The 18,261-nt window shown below is 39.5% G+C and overlaps 1 protein-coding gene across 16 annotated transcripts in view; it reads right to left on the reverse strand.

Annotated features, from left to right (window-relative positions):
* The window catches only part of Phldb2 (pleckstrin homology like domain family B member 2), a 211,218-nt gene that overhangs the window by 12,471 nt on the left and 180,486 nt on the right, over positions 1 to 18,261 (reverse strand). For 12 of the 16 annotated variants that reach the window (XM_055593691.1, XM_055593647.1, XM_055593748.1 and 9 more), the window contains 5 exons: positions 15,248 to 15,391; positions 12,444 to 12,584; positions 11,236 to 11,335; positions 7,128 to 7,148; positions 3,216 to 3,420 (listed from right to left, as the gene is read on the reverse strand). In XM_055593691.1, coding sequence (XP_055449666.1) covers positions 3,216 to 3,420; positions 7,128 to 7,148; positions 11,236 to 11,335; positions 12,444 to 12,584; positions 15,248 to 15,391 — 611 coding nt within the window. The remainder of the gene's footprint in view (positions 1 to 3,215; positions 3,421 to 7,127; positions 7,149 to 11,235; positions 11,336 to 12,443; positions 12,585 to 15,247; positions 15,392 to 18,261) is intronic. The other 4 variants (XM_055593736.1, XM_055593688.1, XM_055593689.1 and 1 more) reach the window with 3 other exon arrangements.

Raw genomic sequence — 18,261 nt, forward strand, 5'->3', positions numbered from 1 at the left:
TCTATCTATCTATCTATCTATCTATCTATCTATCTATCTATCTATCTACCTATCTATCTATTAAACCAGTTCTAGAGATAAAACTCAGATCCTAATGCTAGTGTGGCAAGTACTTTATGGACAGAGTTATCTGCCCAGCCCTGTACAAACAGTTTTGGGACAGGGTCTCCACATTGCCCAGGCTGTCCTAGAACTCGCTATCCTCCTACCTCAACCTTTAAAATCTGGGATTTGTAGGTGTGAGACACTACACCCAGCCTCCTCAACTATTTTTGGCAAAATCAAACCTAAGATGACTCACATCTAGGACGAAGAGTGCTTGTGAAGAGAGGAAGGACCACAGTAACATAGTACACATGGCTTATCTTCTCAAAATTGCCAGTCCCACCAGGAGCAGATGTGGGAGAGTGAACTGCCTAAGGGATGCTGCACTCTTACAAGCCCAACAACTGGGCACAGCGTTGTTGTAAAAATTGGGGCCAATTTTTAGGCAGGCGCTTTCCCTAGAGAAACAGAATACAATGGTTTTCTTTTAAAAAAAAAAAAAAAAATATATATATATATATATATATATATATATATATATATATATATATATATACTATTCTTTCCACTAGCTTTTGGGTGTAATACAAAAAGATACATTGTATTCTTTTCATAGCAAGAATTTAAGAAAAAAATCACTTTATGCATAAAGACTTTATCCTCTTTATTGACAATACTCAACTTCATAGATGGAGAGGGAATAGAGTTCACTGACCTAGTTGAGAAAGCTGAGAACATTATTTGGCTGTAAGCCACACAAGAGCTTAAAAATATATGCACATTCCATGCTGTTGTCCATGAGCAAATGTGTTAGGCTTATGTCTCAACCACATCACACGTCTTGAAAATCCCTCAGTTAAAAAAAAAAAAAAAAAAAAGGATTGGCGCTCTTGAGGAGTGGTAGAACACTTGCCTAGGGTACATGAAGCTGTGGGTTCTATGCCCAGCATCTCTCTCTCTCTCTCTCTCTCTCTCTCACACACACACACACACACACCTACACACAAAAGAAACAAACTCACCACAGCCCACCTCGCTTGTCACATTTTATGCAATTTCTATCTATTCAGATCTTACTATTTTGTAACATTTCTGTTTACTTGCCTATTGTCCTCAGTATCATATGAAGGACTTGTCTGACAATTGTACACATTTGTGGTGATATTACAATGTATACATACGTTGTAAAATGATTACCAAAATCAAGCTCATTAACATATCCATCCCTTCACATAGTTTTCATTTCTGTGTGTATCTGCTGAGACACATCTGTCCCTTAGAACTCTGTATGACACTGTTACTGTGGAATTACTCTTCCTGGTAAGTCACTGTGCCACCATTACTGTCCATAGCTGCTCCACCCAGGACTGATCCTACTGTGCTGCAGGTTGCAGATAATGACTGCTCGAGTTCAGATATCACTAAGTACCTACCCACAGTGTCAAAAAAATTGGACATAAGCCAACATAACGTCAACAGAAAGTGGAGTGTAAAGTGTAGAGATGGAAATTAGGAACTTTACTTCTGTGCCACTGACTACCTTAAAAAGTACATTTTATGGACTAAAGGGATGGCTCAGAGGTTAAAAGCATCCTATGCCTTCCCAGAGGACCTGGGTTTAATACCCAGCACCCAGGTGGCACCTGTCTGTAACTGTAATTAACTGTGTTTACAGTTGTAATTCGAGGGTATCTGATGCCCTCTTCTGGCCTCCACAAGTGCAAGGCACACACACAATACAGACACATATGCAGGCAAAACACATATTCATAAGACAAATCTAAAAAGAAAAAAATTTAAAAAGCACATTTACTCTTTCTTATGCTATAACATACCACAATGAAGTCTAAGCAAGCAAGAAATAGTGTTTGGAACATGTGCTGTGAAGAAGTGCCTTCCTTAGGGTTTCCTTGAAACTGATACAGAGAACAATCAATAACTAAAAAAAAAAAAAAAAAAAAATTTTTTTTTTTTTGCTGTGCCGAAGTCTCTTTTAAACTATACATTAAAATATCCCCAAATTATAAGTCTATTAAGTAAGTAATTCCATCCTGAAATTCTAGTGACACAGCTTGGTTTTGTGGTTTATTATGTCACAAAAAGCCATCTGTTGAGTGATAGAATTACTTGGTTCTGGGCACATTCGCCTTCATTTTTTGTTGAAGCACCATTTTTTATGACGACCAGAAAGTGGCTGGGACTGGCACTGGTTTTGCTTTTTCAGCGTCTTTATTTACACTGTCAATAAACACAGGGGTCAGAAAAACAGGTCTTGGGTGTCCAGACGTGGAAGAGGTTCTGAAGCAGTTGGAGGGAGAAGAGAGTAATGGGGGTGAATATGATTCAAATACATTATATGTAGGTGTGGGAACTTTCAGAGAATGTATTTTAAAACATTTAACCCATAAATTAGAAAAAAAAAATAGTCTTAGGAAACAAGTAATTGAGGACAAAGTCTACAAAAATCTCATTCTGCTTAAATTCTAGAACTACCTTATGGAGGAATATTCTGGATGTCACCTACAATGGTTCCTGTTTTCACTCTTGTCTGACTTCCCAAACCCGACTTGGGAAATGTAAAGCACCAACCTTACAAGTGTGCTGTGGGACTCATCCCCGGAGAGCCAGGAGAGGAAGGGCAGGTGTGGCTGGGGCTGACATGGGTTTTACTTTACCTAGCAGACGGCGGGGCATTCTGGCCACGACTTCAGAAAAGGGAACCTACCATCATTCATCATCTAGATGTGGTTGCTCCTGAGCAGAGCGCCACTTTTGCTTGTCTCAAAAGATAAAGACAAGAGCGAGTGGCTAAATCCTTGCACAAATAACCAAAGCTTTCTCTCTACCACAGCAAAAGGGTCACAGAGCTTTTGAAATTTTGACTGTGTCCTTGGAGATCGTTCTCTCAAGCACAAACAGAATTTGCAGTCTACTGACAGAGGTAACTTGAGTTTTGATGCACAGTGTAAATCAGGAACCAAGCATAAAGTGACAAATCGAGAAAATGGACCAGATCACGCATGGCACATATGATACAAGGAAATAACTTCCCAGGGTCCCACTTTTCTATTGAAGACTTTATATTTGAAACCTGTGCTCATGATATACGTTATGTTTCAACCTGATGAGTATAAGTTTGAAACCGGAAGATGGTTTTCACCAAACCTTACCTAGAGATATTATCCGGTGAGCAGGCAGAGATGCTGGTCTCCATACTATCAGAGCTGTCCAGGCTCAATGTGTCGTAGGCCTGATCCCTGTAGCTGTGATCTGGGTAATGGAAGCTATTCAAGTAGACATTCGATTCAGATGCTGTGCGGCTGTAAAATTCAGGTTTCGGTCTTTGTCCTTCACTCATCTGCTGGTGATTATAACCTAAGGAGAAAGTCATAAATATGTAAATAGGTCTCATTTATCAAGGTCGGAATCTCACAGATCTACAGACTCAAGCCAGAAAGGAGAAACACCTGCATGTGAAATCTGGACACTGTCCTAACACATTCTGAAGCCAAGGAGATCAAAGAAACAGTGTCATGCCCAGTGTGAGCAAGGATTTGAAAGAAGTGGTCATGGGAGGGATTTTGTTTGTCAGTGGGATCATCACTTGCCACTTCTTAAATCTCACCCCTACCACTCAGCCTAGCCGAGAATAATACATCAGCTTGATAGAAGACCCCCCACACACACACGCATGCACGCATGCACGCATGCACGCACACTCCCTAGAAAGCAGAAACACGATTAAAGGCTCGGAATCCTCTAGAAATAGCTGTAAGTGAAGGCAATGTGAAGCCTAGCGCAATGTCAGCATTATAGGGCAGTCACTGCTTCAACAGCATTCAGATTTCAGGAGCACTCACAAAACAGCAAGTGAATTCTGCAGGGGTAGGGGTTGAGAAATGGGTATTTCATAGTGTCTGTAATGTTTTCCTCCGGTTCAAATGCAAGCTGCATTTGTCTGTTTCATGGTCTTTGTTTCTGTCTTTTGTTCTGTCTTTCTCCTCCTCCGATGTCTCTTGTCTGCCAGTTACTTATTTAAAATATTCAGGGTCAACAACCCCTTCCCATACATGGTACTTTTTGCCTGGTGCTAGCTTTCTTTTTCCCATTTTCCCAGTCAGCCCTTGGCTAGAGGCTGCTAACGTTTTGAAAATGTGGATGTCAAGAGGATCAAAAGCACCATAAATGAAAGGTGCTTTCTTTCCCCTTGAACTCTGACAGCTGGTGAATGAGGTCATTGCCTTACCCTGAGTTGTTGCTATAGCAACCTTTGGACACTAAAAACCATCTCTTTACTTTTCTGTCATATGTACACAGAAAACAGGAATAGAAGTGAAAAACCCCAAGTTCATCAAAATACTTTTCCATAGTTTATAACCTCTTTTCCTGATAAGAAAAAAATCTACTTTCCATTAACTGAGGGAGTTAATTGTAGACTTATTAAGAGTTTACAAGTTGACCACTTAAATATGGCATCTTTTCTTGGAAACTACCTTTCAATAATGACTTTAATTAAAAACAAAAAGTCTAAAGGAAACAAAAACAAAGCAACAACAACAATGAAAAACCCCAAACAAAAGTTCTGTTGACTTAACATTTTGTTGACTTAACATTTGTTTTAGAAACGGGAGTGTCATCCATGATACCTTAACAAAATATCACCCACCCAAAGGCTCTATAAAATTAGGAGCAACAACAGACATATTTTCACTCCCTTTGAATTCTGTGTGGTTTTGGAGATCTATGTGAAAATGTGTTATTCAGATTAAATGCATCTCTAGGAAAATGAGCTCCCCTCTCACCACCTGCGATTATAAATTACTGATACCCATGTGGTAAAGCCACATATCACAAAACTAGAGAAGGATGTGAAGAACACAGGCACACTGTGAGACCAGACAGAACACCCTTTCCAGCCGTGATCAGTGCAAAGGGCATCAAAGAAAGCCAGGCATTCCAAGAGTGCAGCTTGCATCACTTTTTAAAAGAAAGGCAAAAAATTCATCACTCAGATATTGACCTTTTACACTTGAACTTTTGGAATTATTAATTGTTCCTTTTACATCATTTCCAGATATTCATTAGGAAAGGAAGGGAAAATGACAAGAGAAATTATTTGAAAAGGCGACACACAATTATTTCCTTGTGACTTTTAGACATATCACACACACAACTACACACAAGACATGTCCTCATCCCAACGTGAAAAACAAACCCTTGAAGGACATCCATGTAATTTAGAGCATATGAGAATTACAACCCTGGCTGTCATTTCTACCCCAGCCCTACCCCTCCCCGTCCCCAAGGAGCTTTCTTCAATGAGGAAAAGTCAGACCCAGAGAGGAGGAATTAACACCTTCTGGGGATAGCAAAAACAAAGCCTCATTCTCTCAAACAACTGCATGGCTAGCCTTTCCAAGCTTCCAGGGTTCTGGGTTTCGTTTTGTTTCCTTCAGAAACATCACACACTAAGAACGGGAAGCTATAAAGTTCAGTGCTTTCAGACATGCGCACAAGGAACAGCCATTATGACCTGCCCTGCCGCTTGTGGACCTCAGCTCACCAGACCAAGTCCAGATTTGCCTAAGTTCACTCTGCATTATGGGGCTCTAGTGGTCATTTGCAAAAACAGAATAAAGACCTTAAAACTCTACAGCAGCTTAAAGGACAAAGCCCGTTTCTGATGCAAGATTTTTATTTCCAGTGTGAGCAGGGTGTTTGCCGTATTGAGCTACTCTATGCCACTGGTAATAGCTGTCTGTTACAGCTGTCAACCTGAGATGGCTGTTTTCTGCTGAACAAATTTAAAAAAAAAATTAAAAAGTTATTCTGTCGTTATAAATAAGGGCATGGCCGTGGTATGGTGGTGCATACCTGTAACTCAAAAGGCTGAGGCAGGAGGATTGTTGTGAGTTTCAGGTCAGCCTGGGATAATGAATACAACACTTTTTATTTTAAAATAAAGGAAATAAATGATTCAATAAATAAGGGCACCAATCTCTCTCTCCTGTAGTCTCAGAATTGCACCTGAGTGGGCTGGTTTAGGGATTTGAGCTCAAATCTGACAATCTTTTTGTTGTTGTTGATACCAGCTTTCTTTGTGTAGCCTTGGCTGTTGTAGACCAGGTTGGCCTCAAACTCACAAAGATCTGCCTGCCTCTGCCTCCCCAAGTGCTGGGATTACAAGTGTGCACCACCGCAGCTCAGCCTGGGTACCTTCTATAGAGGAAAAACCAAAGAACAGAGCTTAAGAGAATCAAGAGAAGCCAGTAAAGGTGTCACACGCCTTTGATCCCAGCACTCCGGAGAGTGCTGGGTCAAGGTAGGTGGATCTCTGTGAGTTCGAGGCCAGCCGAGTCTATGAAGTGAGTCAGGGACACCCACTCAGGGAGGCTTCTGAGGGAAACACAGGGGTCCTGCTCACTGATGACACCCGTTGCTCACATATCATGAAGCTATCACAACACAATCACTGAGTGAATTTACCTTTTGTCTATAAACTCCAACTATCTGAGTGGTCAAATGAGGCAGGAAGGCATCTAATTTTGAGGGGGAGCAAAAGTACTAACTTGGGAAACTCTGAGATGGTCTCAATCCAAATCCACTTGGTTTTGTTGTTAATTTTTTAGTTACATAGCAAGCACAACATTCAGTGGAAAGAAAAGAGAGAAAAAAATAAATAAAATGAAACCTCTTGAAAGTATTGTGTGAAAGAGCAGTTCTAAGGTCTAGAGAGCAAGCCTTCTTGTCTAAGCTTCTTTCATAGCAGAGAATGTACCAGGAAAAACAAAACAAACAAACAAACAAAAAACCTCAAAACAAAACAAAAATAAACAAGCTGTTAGCTTGGAGTACAAATCACAGTAATTTTTTTTCTGAATCTTAATGCCAATTTCAATAAATCCTGGCTTACTGGTGCCCAAAGTCCCCTTGTGAATTACCCACACGAGATAAGTAGTTTTCCTAACATATTTCAAGTATATGTAGTCTATCTATAGTAGATATCTGTGCCTTAATATGGAGAATAGGATGAATTAGGTAATAATCAGCGTGCTTCTGACAATGCACCTAACACAGCTCACCTGCTGAGGAATTCATTCTTCCTAATGACAGTCCACAGCCAGAGGAATGTTCACGTCAGACAGAAGGGGGAGGAAGTAGAGGAAAGATACAAGGTCAGAAAGGCTGACATGGGGATGGGGTACTATACACCCTACATGCACCCTCTGACCTATTAGTCATAGCACCAGATGAACATAAGTGATGGTCCCATTTCACATTCAATCTATGATTAGAGAGAAAAACTGAAGATTTTTTTAAAAAGCTCACTCTACATGCATAGTTAGAAAAAAATACTTGCTACAAAAGAAAAAAAAAGGAAACCTTTTACACATATCCAAAAAGGAGAAAATAGTAACGATAATAATAATAAAAACCAAGATTATATCTATATAATCATTTTTTTTCCCCAAGCAAACAGTAGCAAATAGTATTCAAGAACTTAGGGCAGTATTTTCTATTCAAGGGGCTGGAGAGGTGGCTCAGTGCTTGAGAACACACTGGCTGTTCTTCCAGAGGACCTAGGTTGGATTCCTAAACGCCACATGCTGTCCACAATTCCAGATCCAGGAGACAGGATGCACCTCTTCTGTCCTCCTGGGGCACCGGGCAGATGTGTGGTATACAAGAACACATGCAGGCAAAACGCCCATACACATAAACATAATTAGATCAGCCAAAATTTCAGATGCCATTCGATTATTTGATGCCCAGCACATGACATTTTATAACAAGTTCTTTCTCATGCTGGGTATTGCTACCTAACTGCGGCAATAGCCATTTTATTCAAGCCGCGTGTTCACACTTTTCTTAACTCTCCAAAGTCCTTCTTACCAAATGAGCTTAGGTGAAAGAACTACGTTGGAGCTTCCTAAATCCTTCTAGCCTGCCACTTGCCTTATTTATGTCCACCTGGCCTGACAGGCACTGAGCCTGCAGGCATTCAGTGCTCATGCTTCTCTTCCCGTGTCTCCTGAGCCCCACAAGTCAATGCCGTCACAGGATCTGTGTGCCCTGCATGGTCTGAACTTGTTATAAAAGCCCAAACAAGAAGAGTCATGCAGCTGTCTTGGAAGGAACTGCAGCTGCCATGAGCACTGTGTTCCTTAAAAAAAATTACAGCATTTTTTTTTCTCTATTAGATAAAAGGAGCAATCAGGCTAAAACTCCACCATTGTAGACTTTAAAATCAGAGCAGGTCATAAAGAGGATTTGACAATTTGCTGGAAACAAAACACTACACAAGGAGGTTGTCATACCTTTCTTGGGCTTTCCTGCATTTAACAACAACCAAAAAAAAAAAAAAATCACTAAGATTTCATTTGTTCTAAAGCTTACAAAGAACAGTTAACAAGCTGTATTATCAAAAAAAAAAAAAAATCTAACGACCATTTCAACTTCAGGAGTCCAGGTCCTCAGCTCGTGCCTTTGAACTCAGCTCCTTTCAATGTTCTTTGACTCACATTGTCAGTGCTATGAAAACAGTGCTGATTGAAGAATGCTTATACTTACACTATCATTCTTGATGTTTCCATTATGAATAGCAGCAAAAAAATGGTGCACTTTAGTTAATTGTGTACATAAAAAGGAAACGAAGAAGTCTACTAAATTTGACATAATGAAATTGTAGTAGATAAAAATTTGCCCAGACTGCAATTTTAATCACATTTGGTATTTTAATGACATCAACAAGTGCTGCTGAAACAACTCTAAACGAATACATGATTCACCCCTCCTGGTCTCTGTGAGACACCCATATGGGCTTTGTATAAGCTCCTGCCAATTTTACCATCTGCTGCGGCTTGAAGAAATATCATCCCTGGCCATTCCTTCTCTGAGAAGAGAACAGGCTGAGTTCACAGAACACAGCTCTTGGATTAGCACATGTAATAGTTTTGTTTCTTCAGAGCCACATGAAGCTCTAAGTAGAATATTTCTTAAGAAGGTCAGCAAAGCCTCAAGCCACGGTCTTCTCAAGTGCACAAGAGCCAATGGAGAAGAGCACCAAAGACTGTAGTCTTTGCAGAGTCTACATCCATAATATAACATCAGAAGCTTGCTTTGGGTTAACTTTAAAAAACTAACTTCCATTATTTAAAGGGAATGCAGATTAGAAAAGTAGGCCAGAGATAACTTAGTCTATCATCTTTTCTCAAGAACCCTGCTGCATGGAACTGATGGCAAGTCTCAGCTTCATGAATCTCTGCATTTTGCACAATGCTTAGCTTTCCTTGCTCTCTCATTTAAGCAAATGCTTTTCATACTAGGAATAGTCATTTGGGATCCCTTCGTCAGTGTCCACCTTTCCCTAAATCACCATAAGACAAAAAGCCCGTGAATATGCACAATGGAAAGTTCACAAATATGCAGGAAGGTCTCAGTTATATGGCCAATCCAAGTTTGGATGCCTTCCACTAGAGTGGAATATACATTTTAATGGAAGCTTATTAATACTACAGAAAAATGGTTCAACAGAAAATAGAATTGATCTTCAAGTTAATTGAAGTATGTGAAAACCCCAATAGACCCCTATGCTTATTGTAAATACTAAAAATATTTTTATCTTAAGAAATTTTAATAAGAAGTCTAATTAAATTATATTTTATTTAAATTGACAAATGTACACCTCAAATTAATCCTATAACCTGCTTTAACTCTTTTTGCTATTTACCTCAGACTAGCTTTGAACTCATGATCCCGCTTGCCTCCTCTCCCTCTTCCCAAATCTTTTTCTTTTCTTTTCTTTTTTGAATACGAGGTCCCACTATGCAGCTTCACATTTGTGATCCTTTTGCCTTTGCCTCCTGAGTGCTGGAAATACAGTTGTTTTCTACCCAGGGAAAAAATCATTATTTTTGTTTTTGTTGTTGTTCTTCGAGACAAGGTTTCTCTGTGTATCCTGGACCTGCTTTGTAGACCAGGCTGGCCTCAAACTCACAGATATCTGCCTGTCTCTGCCTCCTAGAGTGCTGGGATTACAGGCATGCGCCACCACACCTTGGTAGCTCCATTAATTCTTTAAATCACTTTTAACACTGATTTGAAACCCTCAACATTATCCCAATAGTACATATATCACACACATATTGCCAATATAAGCATACATAAATATGTAGTGTGTGTGTATGCATATGTAAGTGTATATATGTATATACGTGCAAATGTACATACATAAACATATACATATATGCATAACCACATCAATCAAAATTCAATTTGCATAAAGAGCAAGATTTCAATCCATCAATTCATAATGCATTTGATGGTCAAACATCTGCTAGTTTTTCCCTTTACACGTTGGACAGACTTCTGCCATTGTGTTTAACCTTTTTAAAAATCTTCTGTTATGTGTCTCCGTCTCAGTAGACTGCAAATATTTCAAAGTTAAAGAACTTGTCATTCATTTGCATTCTTGATATCTAGCACAAATCTGATAATTAGTTAAAGACAAAACAAGTTGTTGATATGAGAAACTGTACTAACACAGTAACTTTATGTCAAGAAGAGTCTTGCTTCTGGAATGACACTGTAGTAACTTTTTTCCCTCTCCCTTTAAGACTATGTTATAACCCTATTATACATGTAATATATTCTTTCAAACATACCAAGAGCAAAGGTCCACTTAAAACCTAAATACACAGTAGAAGAGCTCAAACTTACAATCAAAATGCTCAAAGAAATTTTCCTCTGGGCACATTAACTACGTCAACTCATTGACTCCAGTCCAGGGGTCATTTAATACAGTATGTCAGCCACAAACAAGACTAGTGATCTTTGCTAAGTGTCCTGGAATTTTCCCAGCATCTCAGTAATCTCTCTTCTCTTTCTAGCAATCAAATGGAAATGTTAGTAACTCTCTCAAGGCCTTTCCAATATGGCAGTTTGACTGAACTTATCCAGTGTAACAGGCATGTTTACAGTGCATTAGCGATATGTGCAGACAGGGGAGTGTTACCTTAGTACAAGAATGATGTCACACACACCCTTCCCCAAAAGTAACATACTACTGGCAAAATTTAGGACATGAGTTGAGCTTCCCTCCAATGTTCCTGACTTTGTTCTCATCGCCTCTCCCTGGAGACTTCTCATGCTTAAAAGAAAACCATGAAATGTGGTTTAAAGGATACCTACCTCTGAGCATCCTCCGAGACTCTGAGTCCTTGGTCATGGTTGCCAGCGAGTGAGGAAGCACGCTGCCACAGCTGTTGCTCTGTCCCAGAGGCAGGTGAGCCTGGGAGAAGCAGGGGGAAATCCTTTAGGCAAGGTAAAATGCCTATCAAATGGTACTCAAAGACACACTCACAGTTCTGTTTTCAAAGCCCCTATGTAAATATAAAGGTTAGTGACAGTTGGTCTTAAGTCTTACTTCTTGATGCCATGTGGGAAAGGGGAGTTACTCACTGTCTCTCTCAGGAAGCTCTACCGGGGAAAGACCTTGTCTGAAGTACTGTGAGAGTGACGGAAAGCTCCCCATGCATAAGGTGAAAAGTGCAGGTGCACAAACAGAAAGGCATTCACACCATGCAAAAACACAGGGGCAAGTTTGTGCCCAAAAGTCCCAGTTTCTGTCTACCCGTGGCTATGCTGAAACCCACTAAGATGCACTCTTTTTAACATGTTTCATTCGTTGGCTTATTTGCTTTAGGAGATAGGATCTTGATATGTAGGCCAGGCAGGTTTCAAACTCATGCCAACTCTCCTGCTTCAGCCTCCCTCATATTAGATAACAGGTGTGTGCCACCATGCCTAGCTCTTACTCTTTTTAAATAGCAAAATATCTCATGTAAATAACATTTAAAACACCAACTTGTAAAACATTACAATATAGGTTCTTATTCTGACTCCTCCAGTTTCCAGCTGAGGGATTTTGGCTTGTCACTTAGCTTCCTCTTCCTTAGTGTATCCACATATATGACTAGGGTAGTGGTGGGTAAACATATCTGTTATATAGTGTTGCCAGGTTCCCATGAAGGGCAAAGCCTGGCACCATGCATGTAGACACCACCTGCTAACTGTTCAGTGCTATTCTTCCTGGAGCTCAGACCCTATGTTCTGTGTTATTTCTAAGCATGGATACAGGCAGAGGGCATCAGTCATATGAATGAAGAGTACCCACCACCTGTACTGTGGTGATGGAAAATGCACTCTTGGGCCCAGAATGTGCAATTCCAAATATCCTCTGAATGGGACAGAAGGAGCAATTGAGTTATGATATCTGTCCATCAAGAGAATGCAATGGCACAGCATTCAGAATTTCTATATTTTAAAGGCTTCGCCTTTGTTGGTGACTATAACAAGATGTTCCGGAAAGAGAAGGCCATGGCTCTTCTGGGTCCTACCTTCGGGGCGGTGCTCCTCCCCATTGTGGCACTGCTGAAGTGTGGGGAGAGAGAAGGTGTGGTTTTCTTTCGAGGCAAAGTATCACTCAGATAGAGGCCTTCTTTGTGCTGTTTTTTCCTTTCTTCCAGACTTCTAAAGTGCTTTAAATGCAAACGCAAAGCAGAACAGCAAAACTTGACTGACTGACACACATCACTGACACAACAAAGAAGCAATGCACTCACAAAGGAGCACTGGATGTTGAGTTATAGCATTTCTTTCACACTAACAGCTTATCTTGGTGTTCACAAACAGATTGGAGTTAGCATCTGAAGTGACTAGGCAACCGAAATGATCCATTTCTGCCCTATAACGTTTTTTTTTTTTTCCTTAAAGAAAATCACCATTTACTTCTATAGTGCTGCTTACAAATTGTCACAGTGGTCGCCATGGTTGTGATGGTCCCACTATATGGATGGAAGTACAGCCAGTGGCCAAAGCAAGCTAGTGATCCCTTACTCCCTATGTCTGTCTTGAGAGTTCTGTCTGGTGACAGAGACCCCAGTGAGGGGAACAAAAGTAGAAAATGGAAGATTATGAAGAGAACTGGCAGTAAGAGGAAACTTGTAAAATAGTAACCCCACATATCATATAATAATCATATAACACTCCAAAACCATATAAAGTTTTCAGAGATAGCATCCCTCTAGGTTACCTCCATTTTAAAAGATAGTGGCCAGGGAGTTTCCATAATAACTTCTCATAGTTAAATGTTCCATGAGACTACATCTTTTTCTCTTTTCAACCAGATTTCAAAGGCAAGAATCTCTAAACTCATCAAAATATCTTGGAAAATAAAATGACTCCATAATAAAGTGTCCTTTGGTTAAATCACTTTCATACTAATTTCAGGCTTTTGAAATGTATAAAAACTAATGCATGCCAGTAATGGCACATGTTTGTATCTTAATTTTATAACAATACGTTTATGGGTATTGCTTATTAGGAACTTCCTTCTTGCAGGTTTGATACTCCATGTTCATGATCTCATTGAGCTGTTATAATAATCCTGTGAAGTATTCTGTCTTTATTTTATGAAGGAGAAAATCTGGGATGCAGAGATATTCGGTAAGCTTGTGGGAGGTCCTGCAGCTAGAAGGTGACAGAATGGAAATTCACAACCAGGAAGTCCACATCACCATAATAAAATGTCCAAGTTTGGGTGATTAATTGCTTATTTTAGCTAGAAAATGGCATCAGAATGTTTTTTGTTCTCTCTGTGACCAAATGGCATGAGTTCCTAAGCTTTGACTTTCAGAATTGAATAAAGTAAGTAACAAATACCATTGAAAATAGTGTGTTCAGGGCTGGAGAGATGGCTCAGTGGTTAAGAGCACTGGCTACTCTTAAAGAAGTCTTGAGTTCAATTTCCAGTACCCAAATGGCAGCTCACAACTGCCTGTAACTCCAGGAGATCAGACACCCTTACACCAATGTATATAAAATAAAAGTTAAATAATTTATTAAAAAAAAGAAATTAGTCTGTTAATACAGGGCATAAAAAAATAGGTTTGAAAACTGATTGTTTTGCCACCAAAGGTGTTGTCTACAAGGTTAGTAGAAAATGAAGGGAGAGCTTTCACGTGCTTAGCAACTTTGGACATAGCCCTGGAATGATATCAAGTAGTATGGCTTCAGTAATGTACAATAAAAATGTGTTGTCATCACAACTCTTTATGCTATGAATTTTATGGAAATAGTTGCCAGCATGTTGAGAAAGATATGAGACATGCCACCCAATTTTGTTGAATGAGAGCTGAAAAGCATGAAGATATGAACTATATTAAAACTTCATTAATCCCAGCACCCTTAGGCCACATTAAATATCCTTAAGAAAAAAAGCAAGAGAGAAAAATGCTCTGCAACTCGCCTTCTGCAAATCAGATTTGGAAAAGATGAAGAGATACCACATGTAAGTGGTCTCCTTATCAGGATAAAACCCCCATGCTCTGTCCATCTTTCTAGTTACCTGTTGCTCCTGCTGCTGTTGCCTTCTATGTTTCTTAGCTGGTAGAGGAGGAGGTGTGTCATTTAAAGGAAAAGGATCAACAGATGTAGCCATGACGTCAGGCCAAGGGGTTGATGAAGGTTGAGTGACAGGATGAGGAGAAAGGGCGGAAGGAAACATAAATCCAGAATAGACAGCTGATCTTTGCTTTATAGGAGAAAGAAAAAGTACACACACACCCGCATGAGATGAGAGGATGGATGAGACAGAGACATGAAATCCATAATCTGATTGTTCTGAATTATTGTGTGTTAATTGTGAAATCACAAATGTTGGGCATTATCTTTCCATTTAGCCTCTTGATAAAATCCCACACAACCAGCAATGTAATCAGTAAAAGGTATTCATACTTCACATCATTGGCCGCTCCAAGAACGCTTTATAAAAGCATCATAATGATTAAAGCATAATTCCGTATTGCCCAGCAAAATAGACAACAAATCCCATCTGAGACGGTAATTCAAAGCAATGATTTTGAATATAAGAATATTAGGTTTGGTTAGAACGCTAAGACAACTGACCTTATTTGTTGGCAGTTATGTCTAGTCCCACATGATTAGCACACATTTTATTGTTTGTAACATTTTTAGTGTAAAACAACTTCCCCTCCCCCAACAAGTCTTGTCTAATTCATAAACTCGGCATCATTCTGGCCGTCCGGAACACACTCCTTCATTTTGCTCATTTTCAGTGAATCGTGGGTTAATGCCTGACATGAGGAATAGCAGTGAATGAATGAAACACATGCCCACACACCTCTGAACTCTGGGGCTGGCTCACCGGCACAGCCGAGGCAGGCTCAGTGACAGCAGCGGCAGCATCAGCAGGGAACTGAGTGGAAGGGGATAGATTCGTGGAATTGCCATATGACTCATTAATCTCATTTACACTGACATAGCCCTAAAAGGAGGAATTCAGAAGTTAAACACAAAGAAAGCAAAAGCTGAGGCATGCGAGAGTATTAATGTTCCCAAACTATGAATTAGCTAAGTGCAGCACAGCCAGTTCCCCAGGCACCACTCAATGTTTCATTAAGTGAATGATAAGCAATGAAAATGGATTTTGCAGTGCTCAATCTTGAAAAATGTCATTGCAAGTATTAAAACATAGTTTCTGGTGAAATCAAGATGACCATTGACAAATATACAGACATCTCGGCATCATTCTATCAGTGGAATAGCATTATCTTTACACAGATACTGTACAATATGATACCCAAGAGACACTCACGCTTTGATTCAAGAGCCTTTTCCACAAATATGCATGGTTCCCTCTTCTGTCTTTTGAAAATTATAGTGCCAGAATAAGTAGGCTGATGGGTTTTGCATCAAGAAAACATTTATAAACATAGCAACTTAGCTTTAGTGGCATTTAGCTTTGGACATTTCAACAAAATAAAAATGGGAACCCTGTCTTTACATCCATGTGTGTGTACAAACACAGACCTCGGGTAGAGCTGCAGCCACATGGTGTTTTTATTCAAGGCAGTTTACTCAACTCTAACTTCGTTGCTAGCAAAGAGAAGTTCCAGTTACTTTTGAACTCAGTAATTCAGTTCTGGCTATGGCTTTACAAAAATGCCCAGGATTCAAAATCTCTGAATCAAAACTCCTGAAACTATCTTTGTGGAAAAGGCACTTGGAATGATTTTCACAAAAAGTAATTCTGTAAGTCAATCAAGATTTTTGCCACACCAATAAAATAATATAAAGAAGAAGAAGAAAGCATATAAAATAACAGCTTTTGAAAGTGAAAGTGGGTTCAATTTGACTTTTGGCTTCTATTTTTAGACCATTAATGATTGAAATGCCATTTAGCTTTTCAAAAAGTGACTCCATGTAGCAAAAACTCTAGGCTGTAAATGAAAGTCTTTAAAGACAACCCATTGTAACAACAAATCAGAGAAAGATAGAGCTGACGATTGTCAGCAGAACATCCTGAAGTATTGCATGGCCAAAAGGACACAGGTACTAGGTAAAGTTTTATGTGCTTCAACTGAAGAAAGGAAGAGATGAATCTGGCTGTTCAATGTCATTTTATCTGTGGTAATGTATCATAAACAAAATTAAAATCTTTGAGTTGTTCTTTCACTTGGTTGATAGAAAGCTTTAAATTCAGGCTTTGAAAATTCCCTCTTGTAATTTAATTGCATCAAAAAGATTTCTCCTTGTCAGGGGTGGGTGCTCTGTAAAGAATCTGGTTATAAATTGATCATTCTTCAGAAGGAAGGGGAAAAAAGAAAAGAGAGAAGAAAGTGAAGACAAAAAAATTGGAAACTAGACAATCAAAACATCCTCCAAGTCAAAGCTTCTTGTTACCTATTGAGAACATAATAGACACACATGGTCTGGACACACAAAAAGCCAGTACAGCCTTTGACATCCAGGAGTCTTCAGAAAAAGCAAAGAACATCTCATCTATAAGACAGGAAAGGTTAGGGGACAGACAGAAAGAACAAAAGGCCAGTGTAATTCATGTGGCTGTCACAGCCCTCCCTCTGAAGTGTGCTCAGGGTCAACCTCCAAGTTTCCCTAAAACCTCCTCTTTCCTCATCTTCAGATACTTCAGCAAGAAGCACTAGCTTTTCCCCTCACCCTGAACTTAGCACTGGGAACATAGCACTGTTCTTGAATGCTCCTTTGTCAGCTCACTACAAAATCCAATGTATCAGCAAGAACTTTCAGTTCTATTTGCAAGATACATGCAAATCTAAACAACTTTCCATCTCACTACCATTGGTGGATCTAAGCACCTAATCCAAGCCCTGGGCTGCACTACTCTGCTCATCTCTAATCAGTTTTCCTGCACCTCCTCCTACTTCCTCTGACCCAGTATTTGCTGAGTGGCCCAGAGTTAACAAATGGATATCAAGGGGCTGGAAAGATGGCTCAGAGGTTAAGAGTGTGTCTGCTGGTTGCTCTTCCAGAGGTCCTGAGTTCAATTCCCAGCAACCACATGGTGGCTCATAACCATCTTAGCATGTAGACAGAATACAGAATACTGTATATAATTAATACATAATTATAAATAATAAATGACTGTATACTGTATAACAAATAAATAATAAATAATTATCTTTAAAAAATAAAATAGAAAAGAAATGGGTATCAAATAATATTTTCTCTCTCTACCTGGAAACATTTAGTGATTTCCCAGAATATACACAAGCTGTATTTCATTAACACTGCTCACGAGGCCTACTTTATACCTCACTGATCTTACCTTATTCCTGTAAGCTCCATTCACAGCCACACTCACCTCACTGACCTTGCCAGGTAAGTGTTCCCAATAAAAAAAACTATGAAATGATATGACTTAACAAGGCTCTTATAGAAACATTTTTTTAAATGCTTCTGAGATACACACTTGGTCACACCTATTATTATGTGTTTGTTAGGGTTTTGTTTGGTTTCTTCGAGACAGGGTCTCTCTATGTAGCCTTGGCTGTCCTGGAACTCAGTTTGTAGAACAGGCTGGCCTCGAACCCACAAGATCCACCTGCCTCTGCTTCCTGAGTGCTGGAATTAAAGGCATGCGCCACCCACTGTTCAGTTACACCTGTTAGTGTGATGAACATTTTATTTCATATACATGAACAAACATGAATAAGCATGTACGCATGCAACACACACACACAGAGAAAGAAAGGGAGGAAAGGGAGAGGGAGGGAGAGAGTATTTTAGCTACAAATTCCTCATTCTGCTTTCTTTATGTGAAAACTTGTAAGTAAAAGCATTCTTTGGTGAGGCAAGTTTTTCTGTAAAAATAGA

This window comes from Psammomys obesus, unplaced genomic scaffold, assembly GCF_907164565.1.
Source record: "Psammomys obesus unplaced genomic scaffold, mPsaObe1.curated_primary_1811, whole genome shotgun sequence".
Classification (NCBI taxonomy): Eukaryota; Metazoa; Chordata; class Mammalia; order Rodentia; family Muridae; genus Psammomys; species Psammomys obesus.